The sequence below is a fragment of the Rutidosis leptorrhynchoides genome, chromosome 8, assembly GCF_046630445.1.
Source record: "Rutidosis leptorrhynchoides isolate AG116_Rl617_1_P2 chromosome 8, CSIRO_AGI_Rlap_v1, whole genome shotgun sequence".
NCBI classification, from domain to species: Eukaryota; Viridiplantae; Streptophyta; class Magnoliopsida; order Asterales; family Asteraceae; genus Rutidosis; species Rutidosis leptorrhynchoides.
In genome coordinates, this window is record NC_092340.1 from 98,688,379 (window position 1) to 98,706,886 (window position 18,508).

General features: G+C 34.9%; 1 protein-coding gene across 2 annotated transcripts in view; it reads left to right on the top strand.

Moving 5' to 3' along the window:
* Window positions 1-5,938: 5,938 nt before the first annotated feature.
* LOC139861221 (agamous-like MADS-box protein MADS2) overlaps window positions 5,939-18,508 on the top strand; it is a 28,773-nt gene continuing 16,203 nt past the window's right edge. For both annotated transcript variants that reach the window (XM_071849538.1, XM_071849539.1), the window contains exon 1: window positions 5,939-6,356. In XM_071849538.1, coding sequence (XP_071705639.1) covers window positions 6,172-6,356 — 185 coding nt within the window. In that variant the 5' untranslated portion in view covers window positions 5,939-6,171. The remainder of the gene's footprint in view (window positions 6,357-18,508) is intronic.

Here is an 18,508-nt window from a genome sequence, read left to right on the forward strand (position 1 = left end):
AGCAGTGGGAGGAACAACGGGGCCTGAGCCGCTCGGGATGTCAGTAGGTGGAACGTCCGACATCTGAACAAGGAAAAATAAATTTTCCATGTCAGTATGTCATAAAGCAAGCAAATAATAGGCCAACAGTTTAAATCATGTATAACAATAAGTAGCATGGCGATATCAGTAATCGTACGAAACTAGCATGCAATCGAAAGCAAGTAATAGCATGCAGTAGTGAAATCATGTAGTAGCATACGGCATATAGCAGTAACAGTAAGCAGCAGCATGCAATAAGTTCAGCGGAAACAAGTAAACTAACAAGTTGTAGATTAGCCCTATTAGTGAATCCTACTCGGGTCGGTCTTAGACTCACTAATGCATCCTAATTCCCTACAACCAACGCTCTGATACCAAATGTGACGCCCCGTACTAAATCATCATGTACGGACCATCAACAACAGGATCATTACAAGGTTAAGTACTATATGCGTTTTCAAAACAGAGTTTACATTCATAAATAAAAGTGACGTCATAACATACGTCAATTGTTTTACAAATCAAAAGTATGCTTCGCTAAGTAGAAGCATTAAATAAGTGTACGTGACCATAATGGTCGTTACATAACATAAGTTCATAAGTAAAAAGTTTGAATGCAACATAAGTAGTCATGCGATAACAACTCTAGGCAGCGGGTTCTACAGCACGACTAGTAAGATAGCGGAAGCGACTTCAAGCACCTGAGAAAATACATGCTTAAAAAGGTCAACACAAAGGTTGGTGAGCTATAGTTTAAGTATAACAGTAATGTAAGTAGGCCACGAGATTTCAGTGCTACAACGAGCGTTTCAAAAGTATGTAAAAGTATATGCTTAACCGTGGGCACCCGGTAACTAACTTAACGTTTAATGTACCCCCTTAAAGTGCACTTGGCAAGTGCGTATAACCTCGAAGTATTAAACACTCGTTAAATGCTAGCGCTACTAGCCCGAGTGGGGATGTCAAACCCTATGGATCCATATCTAAGATTCGCGTTCACGGTTCAAAAACCAATGATTAAACGTTACCGAGCTAAAGGGAATGTTTCTGCCGTTATATAACCCACACATATATAAGTTTAAGTACTCGTGCCTAGTATGTAAAACATAAAATCCGCATGTATTCTCAGTTCCCAAAATAAGTTAAAGTAAAAAGGGAATGCTATAACTCACAATGATTAGTAGTAATGGTAAGGTAGTAGTCGGAAAGTGGTGTGCAAGTAACGGTCCAAACGTCCTCAACCTAAGTCAAATAGCACTAAGTCAATAAGTCATCTCAAAAGGTTTACAAGTACGTAATTAAGGTCATAAGGGTCATCATCAATCATCATTAAACAAAAGGTAACAAGTAAGACTCGTTTATGAAAGTCGTTTAAAACAAAGGCTGACTTCGGTCAGTCACCACGGCCTCTACCCTTACTGAATTAAGGTGAGACCAGTGGTCATGGCTCCGTCTATGAGTCCCTTAAGTGTGGTAAAATTTACAGAAGCAAACTCGTCTTGGTTTGACCGTGGCGACGGTCTAAGTGCGAGTAGGTCAGAAATTTCTGCACAACGTTAAAGGACATGGTAACGATCGGAGGGCCATAAATCCTAAACCGTAACTCGGATTAAGACGAGTCCTATATGAAAAGTTATCTACTCGAAAAGTTCTATCTAAAAATCAAGGTTAGAACAGCCCAGGTCTACTGGTCTGTTCCAGAAGCATCAGGTCAGTAGGTTTTGGACAGAACAGTGGGTTTTGGAGAGTTCCGGTTGTCTCGGTGCTTGATGTTCATCACGGTTCTCATCCTTGATGCGTATAGCTTCAAGTGTACAACTCGTTGAGGTGTTAACATCATTTTGACCAAGGTTTGTCCATCATAACTCAAGTGCAAGTCTAAGACATGGAGAACAACTCATGTAAGTGTTGTAAGTGTTTTGATGAACCAAAGTTACACCAATGGTCTTAGATTTAGCATAACATGAAATGTAAAAGTAATACAACTAAATTTTAACAACTATAACACAAGTGGGAGTCCTAAGACATGTAGATCAACTCACTTAAGAGTTGTATGAGGTTTGATGAACCAAAGTTGCATCAAAGTCTTAGGTTCAACACTTATATGAACTTTAGAAGTAAAGACAAGTTACAAAACTTAATTTACCAACTAGTAAAGTGTATGTAAGCTTAGTAGCTCTTGTTTATGACAAATAATGAAGACCATAAGCTAGATAACTTAGATCTTTCAAAAGTATTTGAAGTTGTAACTAGTAAGTTACACTTCTATGTTCTTGAAACTTAATAAAGTTAACTTTTGTTCAAGAGAAATGAGATCAAGACCAACTTGTAGTTCTTGACCAACTAACCAATAAACAAGTAATTTAAAGTGCTAGTAAACTTAAATAAACAAGAAAGATTCATGGTTGTTCATACTTTAAAGATTCAAGCCTAAGTCTTGATCTTTAAGGAAAGTAAACTTGAAGTTTACATTCATGATTCACAAGTATGATTTTAACAACAATGAACTTATAACCTTTGAAACATTTTATGTAGAACATAAACTAGTAAGTTTAGTTCTTGTGTTCTTGATAAATACAAGATATAAATGAAGAATCAAACTAAAGAGTTGATTCTTGAAACATGTATGTAAGTAACAAGTAACTACTAGAAATCAACACAAGTAACAAAAAGATTTAACAAACAAAGTATGATGATGATGATTGTGGTCTCTTGGTTTCGGTTTTTCTCAAAGAAAAGAGAAGGAAGAACAAGTTAACTTACTTACAAAAGTTAAGAGAAAAGAAAGAAAAGTTTGAAGGTGTTTATGTGTGTGTAAGTGAGAAATGAAGACTAGTGAAGAGTAATAAGGAAAAAAAAAAGAAAAAGAATCCCCTTGTGCACATGGAGACCCACGGTTTGCAGCTCAAAAAAGAGGGGAAGGGAATGTTTGATGGTTACAAGCAAGTAAAGCTTTACAAAAGTGGTTATTAGATGGCCATGTATGGGGATTAGTTGCTAACAAGATTCCTTCAAGTAAAACTAGCTAGTTACCTCTAAAATGGTACTTACAAGTGCATGGAATGGGCTAACTAAGTCCACATGTGATGTAGGGTGGGCTTACAAGTCTAAATTCATGAGTTCATAATGCTAACAAGGCCCAAGTTCAAGTATTCAACAAGTTAAACCAATTAAAGCCCAAGTAATTAATCTATCACCTTAGTTAATTAAAATGATTAATAAAATTAATCATGAATGTAAATAATATCTTAAAATATTATTCGTGCAAGTTCCGGGTGTCACAAAGACGTTTCGGGCATTTAAAGTTCAAGTACGGGCAATCAAAGCAACATGTAAATGTAATAACATACATTCGTTTAATCAAGCGTATTAATAATAATAATTATTAATAAATAACGTTGGTAAAACCAGGGTCGTTACACAGTAGCAGGTAAAAGTTTCCATCTTTGATTTAGTTACTCTTTGTCAAAGTAACAAATGATAAACGACTTTGGTTTGGTCTAGTATTTTGTGGTTTTAACAAAACTTGGATCTTTATAATCAACTTCACTAAATTGTGTATAAGCAGAAATATTATAAGGTTGATGAGAAGATTTTATATGTTATTGCAGATTGCTTGAAAAGATAGGAGTTGAGGTCTTGTTTGAAACAGAAATCAAATGTATTTCGATGGTTATTTGGGTGATGTTAATTGCAAATAGAAACATAAGGAAATGAAGATGATGGTTGTAATTTAGAAGTCCTGTGTATGTGTAATTATTTATCTATGCTATGTATATGTATACATATATATTGGGTTCGTTCGATCAGGGATACAGATAAATAAGTGCAGCCATTTTAAGATTGTGGTTGCAGGTCTTCATAGATCGAAGGTGAGTACAACAGCAATTATGGTGTCCGATTGTGATGGTGGTTGTGATTATGGGTTGAAGTGGGTTGTAGTTTTTTTTTTGTAAAGATGACCAAGGTAGTCAACAGGTTAGTGTTTGGCTTGATGAAAATGGTGGCTGCAAATAGAAACCTTTCGTAGCAGTAGTAACAATAAAACAAAATAGTGAATGTGGTTGTGTGTTTAAAACAGAAAGAAAAATTGTAGTAGGTGTTTTGTTTGTTATGGTGCCTTCACTCACAGACACAATAAAAAGAAGAAAATAAAAGTTTGAAAATGATTCTTAACTGACTTTGTATTATATCGTTTGTCTTATGGTATAAATAAAGTTCGATTCCATTATCCTATCAGACAAGAACAAAGTTTTGAAAAAGTTGATTGAGATGGGAAACAAATTTGGATTCCAAAGATTACTCATATGATTTTTATATAATTATTATTAATATAATTTTAATTATCAATTATTAATAATAATAATTTAAATACAATAATAACATTAATAAAATATATATATATATATATATATATATATATATATATATATATATATATATATATATATATATAATGATAATAATAAGTCACGAAGATAAAAATTTTAATGAAAGTGATAGTAATTATTATTAATAATAATATTCATATTAATATTAAATAATAATGTTATTAATAATAAGAATATTAATACTAATAATAACATTATTAATAATAATAATATCAAAATATTAAAGATAAATAGTGATTCTGATATGATAATATTTATATACAAAAAAGAAGTTCAATAATAATTAATAATAATGATGCTAAAAATAATAATATTATTAATGATAATAATAATTTGTCTTACTTCATAATAATAATAATAATAATAAGGATAACTATAATAATAACTATAATGATTATTGGTAATGTAACAATAATATTTAATAATAATATAATTTATAATGACGATATAACATGTTACATATTTCCAATTTTTATATAATAATATTAATACTACAGATTTTGGTATAAGAAAAATAATGATAATAATATTCTAGCAAATATATTTTTAAATTACAATTATATATTATACGATAACATATGTTGAATATTTTATATTTATTCATTTTAACAATACCTAGTTATTCTGTTTAATATCTTATATTTTATTATTTCAATTTATTATATATACTTTCGTTTATATTTATTTGTATACATATATATATTTACTTACATACAATTGTTCGTGAATCGTCGGGAATAGCCAAAGGTTAATTGAATGTATAACAACAGTTCAAAATTTTGAGACTCAATATCACAGACTTTGCTTATCTTGTCGGAATCATATAAAGTTTACGTTTAAATTTGGTCGGAAATTCCCGGGTCGTCACACTAAGAAGTAGTGAGATTTGACGGAATAAAAAATTAACTATCTTGCCGTGTTACGAAGTGCTAAGTAGATGTGTTGAAACCTATTTCCGTTGCCATATATTTATTGGCGGAATAGGGTATTAAGACCTTTAGTTTATAAACACGTCTAGAATTGAAGGTGTAGAGGTGCATAAATGTACATGTACTACCACCAATTCTTGCTGGTTTTTTTTAGTATTTTCAACAAAATTGGCTTAATTAGAAAAAACAAACAAAAAAGAATGTAAAGTAATTAATTAAATCAAATGATTTTACAATGAAGTATAAGCCAAACTTTAAAAAAGGAAGCCAAACTAAAATCTGTACGGACAAAGACTGATGGTTAATTAAGGATATGATATTAACCTCTCACCACTCGACACGTGTTACGCACATTGAAACTTGATGACAATTTGACAGATTTCTACGCGCTACTACAAGACTAAAACCTACTACTTGTATGACATAACTCATCACGCGCTACATTGCATCTGGTGGTCATACTACACTTAATATATGGAGTAGTTTGCTTGTGTTTATCAAATAGGTTTAAGAGGATGAAGAAGCTTTGAAGGTAAACACAACATCCTCCCCAAATTTCATATGTTTTTTTTCGCAACAGAATCTTTGAACCCTAAAACCATAAAATCAACCAAACCCATCTCAGTTTTCATGTCTTTTTCAATCTTTTTTATAAACCTTATAATCAAATATTCTGTCTGATCAGTCACAATCCATCACAGATTTTAAAAAATAGTGTATAAAATGAAAAAAGAATTGATCTTTTTCCTTAAAAATTTGATCTTTTTCATCTGGGTAGCAATAGTTTTGATCAAATAAAGAGAAGGTATCAAGAATCAAGAAAATAAGAAATGGGTAGGGGAAGAGTAGAACTGAAGAGGATAGAAAATAAGATAAACAGACAGGTGACTTTTGCTAAAAGAAGAAATGGGCTTTTGAAGAAAGCTTATGAGCTTTCTGTTCTGTGTGATGCTGAAGTGGCTTTAATCATCTTCTCAAGCCGTGGCAAGCTTTATGAGTTCTGTAGCACCTCCAAGTACTTTACTATCTCTATCTCTATATATATGTATATGTGGTGTGTATATATGTGTATGTGTTGGTGTTTTGTTTTGTTTTACAGATTTGGAATATGGGGGTGGTACATGTTTTTATTGTTGTTTTGATGATGGGTTTAGTTGTTTAGTTTTGTTAAAAAGTATAGATTTTTGCTCAATTACATGATTTAGTATTCATATAGGGTTAGAGTTAGGCTTTTTTAATCTGTCAATTTGTGTGAAAAAATCTTGCAAGTGTCAGACTTATTCAACAATAAGTTGAAAGAATCATAACACAAGTGAGTGGAAATATAGGATCTAAGAAGAAGAAAAAAAGTGTAATATTTCTTGCATATTTTTTTTCTTAATATGGAGGAATTGAAACACCCTTCTTGGGTTTGTAAACATGATGTACCGGTCTTTATGTTGAATTATGGTGAAGGATTTGGTTTTTGCAGCTGCAAGATTTACTTGAATCCTTAAGATTTAGACATGGCCTGAAGAAGAAACCTTTTATTCTTAACTAACTTTTTTGAAACTATAAACTGGCTTATCTTTTAAATATGAAGTCAATCATGAAATGGTCTTATTTATTTATTTCTTTTTTTTTATGTTTCTCGGATCTCGGATCTTAATTAACATCTTGGATGTTGTCATGACTTTCTTGATTCTCAATATAATCTTTCACCCACCCTAGGAAGTTCACAATAGTGAGTTTGTATAGTTCAAGTTCTATTGTTTGGGTTCATATCATTATGCAAGATGCGTTTAGCCTTTTTCTCGAGCCATGAGTCTAAAACATATCTTGTGGGAAAGGGTCGAAAACCATTACAAAATGACCTGATTGGGCCAAGTACTTTGGTGTAAATATACCCGCACTCACCGAGTATTCTGAACTGGAAAACTGTTGGAGATAATCAGTAAATAGTTGTCCCACATAATACATTGAAAGAAACAAATGTGTGCATATAAGTCTAGGAGAACCTTCCTCTACTATCAATTGATTTTAGAGTATTATGGAACTCGTAGGTTTATATTAAGGATAATTTGTTAGGCTAATACGAACCAACAAATATTATTAGAGCTACGGGTAGCACACCCTAAATGGAGAAGACATACGGGTGTAATCATTGTCGGTGGGGGTGTAGATGTTACAAATGTGGTGCGGATAAACGATTAAGGAGGTTAATTGTTAGATATAATCGGTTACAAGGTGTCCCAATAAGTCTATAGAAACCTCCGTTAATCCATATACCCGACTCGTTAAAAAGTTTCAATAATATATATATATATATATATATATATATATATATATATATATATATATATATATATATATATATATATATATATATATGTTTGTGTGTGTGTAAAATTAATATTATATTAATGGTGTAAAATGACGAAAATATCTTTTCTGATTTATAAAATCTGATGAACAGTTAACGATATGTTCTCTAATTATAATATTTGTAATGTATGCAAAATTAATAATATACATATTGATCATATACATAGCATTGTATATGTATATTTTATTGGCTAAAGGCCAAAGGAAAAACTACGCGAATTATAATGCAAAGTTGTGGAATATTCGCTGAAAGTAAGTTCAGCGGTTATGTTTTCGCATTAATGCAAGACCGCGGTTTAATCCGCTGAATTTCTGCGGATAGTTAAGTAACTCGCAGACCGCGGATATTTCGATTCCTATAAATAGAGAGCTTGGCCTCTCATTTATGGGTTGTTGATTCTCTGTCATTTTGCCTAAGCCTTTGTAATTTCCACTTGTGATCTTGCCCAAGGGATTTTTACACCGCGCAAAGGTGAATTAAGCTAATTAACAATCAAGACCGGGTCGGGGTGGTTGATCACTTGATAGTTAAAGTGAAAGACGATCATCGGGGCCCAAAATAATCATCAAACATTCCATCCTCCATTACAATCTTATTGCACTCAATCCGTAATTAAGTAACATCATTAATTAAGGATTGATCAATTGGCGCCATCCGTGGGACACGTTTTACGAATTAAACTGAAAATTTTTTGTTTTATGCCGTTAAAACAATTAATTCGATGGTTTAATTTTTGTTGTGACGATTTGCAGGTGCATACATTTAAAATCGGCTGCGAATTGCTTGATTGCTTAGAATTATGAGTAATATTGGAAATAATAGTGATGTAGTGGTCGCTGTGCGAGCGAATGCCCAAAAAAGAGGAAAAAAGCGAAAGTCCGCTAAAATGTATCATAATTGGCAATTTGCGCCAATTAGTTTTCCGAAAATGCAGAGCGATGATTTCTCTGAAATGCCGATAATGGTATCGTGTAAAATCGCGGAAGCTGATATCACAGTCATGAAAGTCCATGTCGACAACGGCAGTAGCGTTGATATTATTTACGAACAATGCTTCGCTCAGTTGCCAAAAAGTATTAAAACAAACCTGCAAACAACCGCAGTTTCACTAACCGATTTTGCAGGAGAATCTTCATTACCTATAGGTGTTTTGTCATTAAACATCGAGTTAGCTGATGTTAATGATGACGCTTTGGTGCGACAAGCGCGATTAGATTTTTATGTTATGCGAGCCTCTTCTCGCTATAACATGCTGCTGGGGAGAACCGCTATAAGTAAATTTGGAATTGTCCCGTCTACAATTCATGGCATGATTAAGTTTCCAACATATAAGGGAGTTGCCACAATATGTTCAATGAGCATTATGCCTATTTGTGCGGCTGTTAACGTAAAAACCACAGGGCAAGAACCTGTTGATGGTGCGGATGCTTTGGAAATAATTAATCCAGCATATCCAGAACAGAAAATCAAAGTAGGACGCAATGTTAGTGCGGATACTAGAAAGCAAATTGTGCAATTACTTGTCCAGTATATGGATGTTTTTGCCTGGTGTGAAAACGATATGACTGGTGTTCCGCGTCATATTGCGGAACACAGGCTTAATGAGAATCCAGCTCTAAAACCCTTAGTGCAAAAGCGAAGGGGCATGGCCCCAGATCGCGTAAAATGGTTGTGTGAAGAAGTAACAAAATTGGTAAGAGCCGGAATTTTGCGCGAAGTCCAATACCAATCATGGATTGCGAATCCAGTATTGGTGAAAAAAACCTGATGGTTCTTGGAGAATGTGTATTGATTACAAAGATTTGAATAAAGCGTGCCCCAAGGATAATTATCCGCTTCCAGAAATTGATTTAAAAGTTGAATCTTTACATGCTTTTCCATATAAATGTTTTCTGGACGCGGCAAGAGGATATCATCAGATTCCTATGGCTCAAGAAGACGCAGATAAACCGCATTTCATACGGGCAAAGGCATATATTGCTATATAATGATGCCTTTCGGTTTAATCAATGCGGGTGAAACATATCAACGGTTGATTGATACCGCATTTGATAAACAAATAGGGCGTAATCTTGAAGCTTATGTAGATGATTTAGTCATCAAAAGTGCGAAACAAGAGCGAATCATTGAAGATATGCGCGAAACATTTGACAGACTGCGAAAAATAAACATGAAGCTTAATCCGCTAAAATGTAGTTTTGGCGAAACTGAAGGAAAATTTTTGGGATATCTTGTTACAGAGCAAGGTATTCAAGCTAATCCGAAAAAGATCGCGGCTATAGAAAATATGACCGCGCCGAAAACGGTCAAAGAAGTGCAAAGTTTGACGGGAAAACTAGCCGCATTAACGCGCTTCTTGTCTAAAGCTGCCGAAAGGCAGTTGCCATTTTTCAAAACTTTGAAAGGGTGCTTGAAGCAAAAGAATTTTGTTTGGTCCAACGAGGCAGAATCTGCATTTCAGGAGATGAAAACGTTGCTAAAAACTTTGCCTACACTAACAGCGCCGGTTCATGGCGAAATTCTTTATCTTTATATTTCAGTAGTAAACGAAGTTTTTGGTTCAGTTTTGATTGCGAAAAGGGACAAAATACAAAAGCCAGTGTATTTTGTTAGTAAAGCTCTTACGGGGAGTGAAATAAACTATGCGCCGATTGAAAATTTTGTGTATGCGCTCATTTTAACAACGAGAAGGCTACGAAGATATTTTCAAAGGCATTCCGTGCATGTATTAACTAATCTACCAATCAGGCAAGTCTTAACAAAGCCAGAGATATCTGGTAGACTCGCATTATGGGCGGTAGAATTAGTTGCTTATCAAATATCTTACCTTCCGCGTAGCGTGGAAAAAGGACAAGTTATGGCGGATTATCTCGCTGAACTGTCTGGAGAGTTGGAGGTGATTAATGAGCGAACTGCACTAAAACCTGAACACGGTGAAACTTGGGATTTATTTATTGATGGTGCTTCGTGTGCAGAAGGTGCAGGTGCGGGTTTAGTTTTGGTAAGTTCAAGCGGTGAAGAGCATACTTATGCTCTGCGGTTTAATTTTGACGTAACAAACAATGAAGCAGAGTATGAGGCATTGCTTGCAGGTTTAAATATTGCGCGAAAAATGAATGTTGTTAAGTTGCGTGCATTTACGGATTCGAAGTTAGTAGCGAATTAGTTTAATGGATCTTTTGACGCGCATGATCCCTCTATGCAAAAGTACTTGCAATTGTTGAAAGAAATGGCAATGCGATTTGAGCATTTCGAACTCGCACAAGTCCCAAGAAGCCAAAACAAAAAGGCGGATGCGTTGAGCAAATTGGCTGCGTTGACGTTCTCGCACTTTCAAAAACAAGTATGGGTTGAGGAATTGCCAAGTAAGTCAATAGATAGTGACTTAATGGTTGCATCTGTTACAGAAGAACATCAAAATTGGATGGATCCAATTTTACAATATATCCGCAGTGATATTCTGCCAGATGATGGTCGCGAAGCCCGTTTAGTAAGAGAGCGAGCACCGATGTATATCATCCAAGATGATATCTTATATCGCAAATCATATTGCGGGCCAATGATGCGTTGTGTCAGTCCAATCGAGGCAGAAATGATTATAGAAGAAGTGCATAATGGTACTTGTGCACTGCATTCAGGCTACAAAACTATCGCAGCAAAAATTATGCGAATGGGATACTTTTGGCCATCCCTATACCACGATGTAGCAAAAATTGTTAAACGTTGTAAAAGCTGCCAAAGGCATGCTCCGCAGAATCGAATTCCGCGGCATGATATGATTCCTGTTAATTCACCATGGCCGTTTAATAAATGGGCTATTGATATTGTAGGGCCATTTCCTGCAGGTCCTGGAAATTTTAAATTCCTGATTGTCGCGATTGATTACTTTACCAAATGGGTTGAAGCTAAGGCGGTTCGCACTATTACTGGTGTGCAAGTGCGAAATTTTGTATGGGAATACATTGTTTGCCGATTTGGCATTCCGCGAGAATTGGTTAGCGATAATGGTGCTCAAATAGCGAAAGATCCTTTTAAGACATGGTGCACTGATTTAAATATTATACAAAAGTTTACATCAGTGGCGCACCCGCAAGCCAATGGGCTGTGTGAAGTAACCAACCGCGATATTGTAAGTGGTATTAAAAAGAGGTTATGCGAAAGGAGAACTGGTTGGGTAGATGAATTACCCAATGTGTTATGGGCACATCGCACTACTTTCAAAAAGAGTACAGGCGAAACACCTTTTAGTCTGGTATATGGTTCTGAGGCAGTAATCCCCGCAGAAATTCTGGTACCAACGCATCGAATTGCTAACTTTGATGGCGAAGCAAATGATGTTGCGTTGAGCGAAAATCCAAATTTCATAGAAGAGCGGAGATTAGTGGCTGCTATTAGAGAAGCGAATAATAAAAAGCAAATTGCTAAGTATTATAACAAAAGAGTGCGTGCTTTGTCTTTCGCAATAGGCAAATGGGTGCTGCGAAACAATGAAGCAAGCAGAGCAGAAAAGCTTGGCAAGTTGGGTCCTAATTGGGAAGGCCCTTATCAAATTGTGGCAATTAATGCCGCAGGCTCATATAAGCTCGCGGATATGGAAGGGCGAGTTTTACCTAATGCGTGGCATGTTGTTTTGTTAAAGCGACATTATGCGTAGTTTTGCAAAAAAATATCAAAGATATATGTGCAAAGTGTGACATTGGATTCAAGGCATATGGCTGATATGCTTATTAGGTGTTTTTGTTTTTTATTTTTCTTGCAAGCCTTGATCACGCTTGTAGGAATTTTAAAAATAAGCACTTGTAAAAATATGCGAAAAGCTTATTTGTGACATACGAATAGTTATGAAATGTTTTAAAGATTGTTTCATAATGATTATAGTATTTCGCAATGTTTAAACAGCAAAGTGATGAAATTGCCCACTTTTGCATACGAATTATTGTGAAAGGAATTTTATATCCTAAGTGTTTGATTTTGCCAATGCTTAGATGCTTCGCAATGCTAATTAACTGCCTAAGGATCGTTTCGGCAGACTTAGAAGATTCATAACGTATAAGCATATATGCATACAGATTGTTTCGCAAAAGTACGCATTTATTATGTGCACAATAATATATGTTGGAAATTGCAAAGGACAAGTTTGTGTTATGAATGTTGATAATGAAAGCGCTATAAAAATAGAAGTATTTGCAAAAATATGAAACAGCGAAATTTTATTAATAATGTCGCAGAGGCAGCTGCGTGCTGTTATACAAAGTGCGTACTAATCCTTGGTTAAGTCAAGCTTGATGATGTCATCTGCAGTGACATCTTCTTGCTCACTTATTGCGGTTATCTTGGGGAGGGGAATTTCGGCTATGCCCTGCTGAGCAACCGCGTATGCTGATTTCGCGTCTTCCAGTGAGCAAAGGCGATCAGCTAATGCAGATGGTAGTGGGTCTGGCAGTGGGCAGCGAATAGCAATCTCATCCATAAATTCAACCCTCTCGCATAGCCTTAATGCGGCGGCAAATGTTGAAAAATTTACAGAAACAGGCTTGGAATTGAGAATCTTTCTAGCCAGTTCAGGGAGATGTTGGCGAACCTTGGTGAACTCAAGTTCCTCAGAGGCTTTAGCAGCAAGAGCATTGTCTCGCTCTGTTGTTAGTTTCGTCACATTCTCTGACAGTGCTTTAATGGTGTCCTGCAGTTGGTTTTCTTTCTCAGTCGCAGTAGCAACCTGTTGTTTCAAGTCATCAACGGTGGTTTTTGCTACGGTTAGCTCATGAGAAAGATTAGCACAGCGTTTTTCGCTGTCTTCAGCTTTGATCTTCTCAGCATTATACTTTAGTTATTCAGCTTCAAGAACATTGAAAAATTGTTCTTGACGGCATATAACGTCATATGCTGAATTGAAGCACATGTAGAAATTTTGAACAAAACTATTATGCGCGTCCAGCACAGAGAGTTTAGAGAACTCGCGGCGAAGCTCGCCGGGACAGCTAACTTCTTCTGTTGGCGCTGATCCAGAGCAGCAGCAGATGAAGCGCAAGTATATCCTGCTAAACCATCAATCCGCACTCCGTAAGAGTCAGGTGGAGTGCGGAACAATTCGATGATTTGATCAAGAGTGTTCGGGCTTACAAAGAAAGGATCACCAGAAGAATCGCCTGCAAAATAACATCGTTGGTTAGTTGGTGAAATAAAACTAATGTATATTTTACGTATGCAATAACAATACGCAATATACCAGTTTGCTGGTCCCCTTCGTGTTCCGATATAACTGGATTGTCGTGAGGGGGGGTCTCCTGTTGTTTATGTTTTTTGCTTTGCGAAGACGGCGGTGTTTGTAACGGCCGCTTGGTAGAGCTTGGCTTTGTATAGGGAGATTTGGAGGTTAAATCGACGATTGGAATGGGTTGCTTTTCTTTTGATGATGACGATTTAGCTTCTGGGCTTGTTAATAGTTTGGTGATCAAGGTTTTTGGATCAGCCTTCCTATCTAACTCGTTAATCTTCATTTTAAATTAAAGAAGAGCTGCAAGTAATAATTAAAATGATAAAGATTGACTGACGAGCTGAGAAATTTTCTGATACTTTGGAAAATGAGTAGTGAATTTGTGATTTCAGGTCACAATATATATAGGCGACGGGGTTAATTATGTTAATTATCTATTGAGATAATTCAAACGGTAACAATGACTGTTATAACGGTAACAAAGATAATGCGAAATATGTTCAATACGAATAGTGGTCAGATCAAACTGCGAATTTTTAGAGTTTATCATGATGCATTTGTTTCGCAATATGTATCATAATAAACTGGGGGGACTTGATCATATACATAGCATTGTATATGTATATTTTATTGGCTAAAGGCCAAAGGAAAAACTACGTGAATTATAATGCAAAGTTGTGGAATATTCGCTGAAAGTAAGTTCAGCGGTTATGTTTTCGCATTAATGCAAGACCGCGGTTTAATCCGCTGAGTTTCCGCGGATAGTTAAGTAACTCGCAGACCGCGGATATTTCGATTCCTATAAATAGAGAGTTTGGCCTCTCATTTATGGGTTGTTGATTCTCTGCCATTTTGCCTAGGCCTTTGTAATTTCCACTTGTGATCTTGCCCAAGGGATTTTTACACCGCGCAAAGGTGAATTAAGCTAATTAACAATCAAGACCGGGTCGGGGTGGTTGATCACTTGATAGTTAAAGTGAAAGACGATCATCGGGGCCCAAAATAATCATCAAACATTCCATCCTCCATTACAATCTTATTGCACTCAATCCGTAATTAAGTAACATCATTAATTAAGGATTGATCACATATGTTAGTAAGTAAATGAGAACCCGGAAATTTGTGTGGATATCCGTTTATTCGCGAGTTAGTTTGTAAATGAGGACGCGTCAGGTATGCATCCGGGTTTGAGGCGGGTTTTCTTAATCGTGTTCGAATATGAGATTACCTATACTCAGCCCATATCCGACCCGATAACATCCCTGACTATCAAATTAGTAAATAAAGGTCTGTCAATTGATAATAAGTGCATTGAGGTTTGTATGAAAAACTTGGATATAACCTCTTAATCAGAAATACTCAATCACTTTTCAAAGTTAATATTATGACCCTATTAAATTGCCGAGTTTCATGAATTCCTCAAGAGATAATTATAGAGTTTTTTCTATTAGTATGTTGTAAATTGTAGATACAAAATAGTAAACTAGAATGTCGTAAGTACACCAGTGTCTCTTATGTAGGTAATATATGTAGTATACACGAATCATGAAAGTTACCTATAGTTGAAACTGTTCAAAAAATGGTTATCACTAAGTTACAAATTAGTTGTAACTGTAGTTGCATCGTTAGTCAGCTAGACAAAAAAAGGGTGCTCAAAGTTTTCAGAAATAATTAATGGTGTTACTGATCAAGGTGAAATACCTAATTTAGTTTTAACAAAACCTAAAACGTTTGATAGGTTAAGTATACGTAAAAATAGTGGGTCGTCTGGCATCACATTAAGATTTAAGATTTAAGATATATATGGTAACAAAACTAAGATGCAAATTTAATGTAGATATGGAAGATGGATATACAGTTAACCGCAACCATTTATTAATGCATACCATTTTGGTTTTAACATTGCATATAACTAAAATAGTGTACCCGCGATGAATCCGGGCTATCCGCAAAACTGGTAGCCATCATGAGATTTATAGGTTCAGAAAGCTGATTTAGGGATGACAATGGGCGAGAAAAAACCCGTGACCCGCGGGTACCCGATCCGCGATGGGCGGGTAAAATTATTAAATCTTACCCGCGGGCACGGGTACGGGTAAAAATTTATACCCGCCGACGGGTCACGGGCGGGTCGCGGGTATATACCACCCGTCGCGGGTAAAACCTGAACCGTGAATACATGGAGACTTTTTTTAATTTACCCACGAATTAATACTTACAATTATTAAATTGAAAAGCTATTTTACAAGTATATGAATAATGATTAAAAATATAATATTATATACAAGTAAAAAACTAAATTTTCATGTCATTATGCATATAGCTTGTACATATACTTTTATAATTAATAAAATTATGTGGATTTTCTAATAAAAAGCTGTATATTATTATTACCCGCGGGTCACGGGTATCCGCGGGTCACGGACATGGGCGAAAAGTTTTTACCCGTGGGCGGGTAACAGGTCTCAAAGTGCAAAAAAGAAACCTGACGGGCTGGTATATAGAACCCGTGCTCATTACCCGCGGGCGCCATCCCTATTCGGATTGAAAACCTAGGTAAAAAAAAAAACCAGTGTATAAGGGCAAGTTATATATATATTGCTAACTATATGTACAATAATATAAGTGGAGAGGACGATCTTAATTAATGATCGGGATTTTACATTAGTTATATTGTATTTACTAAATATCATCCCAATAAAAAAAAATGGTGAAACTCTCTAGATGTTCTAGATTTAAATCCCTCCTAGTGCAAAATAACTCATCATGTGGCTACGGAAGTTCACCCGCGATGACTCCGGACTATTCTCAAAGCGGGTGGTCGCCCTTAGATTAGTTGGTTCGCAAAACGAAACGGAAACTCAGGTATACGCAAATAAACAAGTATATAGCCAAAAGTTCAAACGAGAACCATAAAAAATGCGAGAACTGCGAGAACTTTTGATTTATAAAGATTTTCACATATAACTAGATTGAATCACACATAAACATTGATGAAGAGTATGAATGAACATAAAATACTTGAAAACCACTTATATTTTACCTATATAATTAAATATATAGTTTCTCGTTCACTTGTGCATATTTGTTTTCGAGCATGTGAACAGTTTCATATAATTAACAATTTAACATGTAATTTGAGCTAATGAACATATGTTTGTTAATGATATGTACATTAATTAACATTTGTATGTAATTTGTTGGATTTAAGCGCATAAAAACTATTAAATTGAATAGTTCTCGCAGTTCTCACATTTTTAGTGGTTCTAGTTTGAACCTGCCCCCTATATATATATTCCCTATGTCCCAACTGTCTCACTTTAGTTTTTGAGATATTTCTTTATCAACTTTGACTATAGATATTTTTGTTTGTATAATATAATGTTTGATAAAAATTATATGAATAAGTTGAGATTTAAATGTATTTTTCATTGGTATGACTGTTGTGAAATATTTTATAATATAGATAAAACAATTGAAAGTTAAATTTGAAAGAGAAAGACTTTGAAAAATCAAATGAGACCATTTTATATATCTTTTGCTAATATTAAGAATCAGTTTTTGATTAGTTCTCATGATGTAGGAATATTCAACTTTTTTATGAAGAAAACGATAACATTGAAACAGATTCAAAGATCAGCCGAAACAAAAGGAAATCCATAACATAGTCAAAAAACGTGTCAATAAAACAGTAACCTAAATTAAATTTTCAGTCAGCGGAGCGAAACGTAAATGACAAAGAATGTAAATACATGTCTAACGAGCTAACAATGGAGACCTATTTAACAGTAGTACTAAAAAGCAGAAAAATAAACAGATACAATAAACATCAACGGAGGTCGGGAGAACGAAACGTCGTTAGGGATGACAATGGATTAGATATAGATCGAGTGATCCTATATCCATATCTATATTTATTTAATTTTCTAAATCCATATATATCCATTTAAATATAATTCATCCATCCATATTAGTTGGATTAAGCAGGTTAATAGATATCCGTTAGATGTTAAGTTTTCCTAAAGAAATTACTTTATGAAATGACATCATGAAAGTATTTTTTAACAAAGATATGTAATATATATTTATTTAATACGATTCACATATTTCTATAATCACAATCTATATTTCTAAAAACATTTTAGTAATTTATTATGTACATGTATAAGGATATGTATTGTACATGCGAATATATAAGTAAATATGTATATATTCGTATGTATATACCAGTGATAAACGGATAAGTGGATGATAAACTGTCATACATATCCGATCAACTAATTTTTTACATCATTCATATAAACATCCATATCCGCTTATTATCCATTTATATCCATTTAAATGGATCGGATTGGATGAATATCTCATGGATCGAACATCCATTGTCATCCCTAACTATCCTAGTAACATAAAAAAAACCTGCAATCGCATGCAACCTGAGCCGTCACCAGATGAGCCTAAACTGCAAAAATTGAATACTCCTTCAAATCTGCAATTAGATCTCCAACTGAAAGATCGTCGTCGGGTCCAAACATAGAGGCACCCCCGAAAAGGAAAGGGCCTCAAACGCACCCACGACATTAGTCAA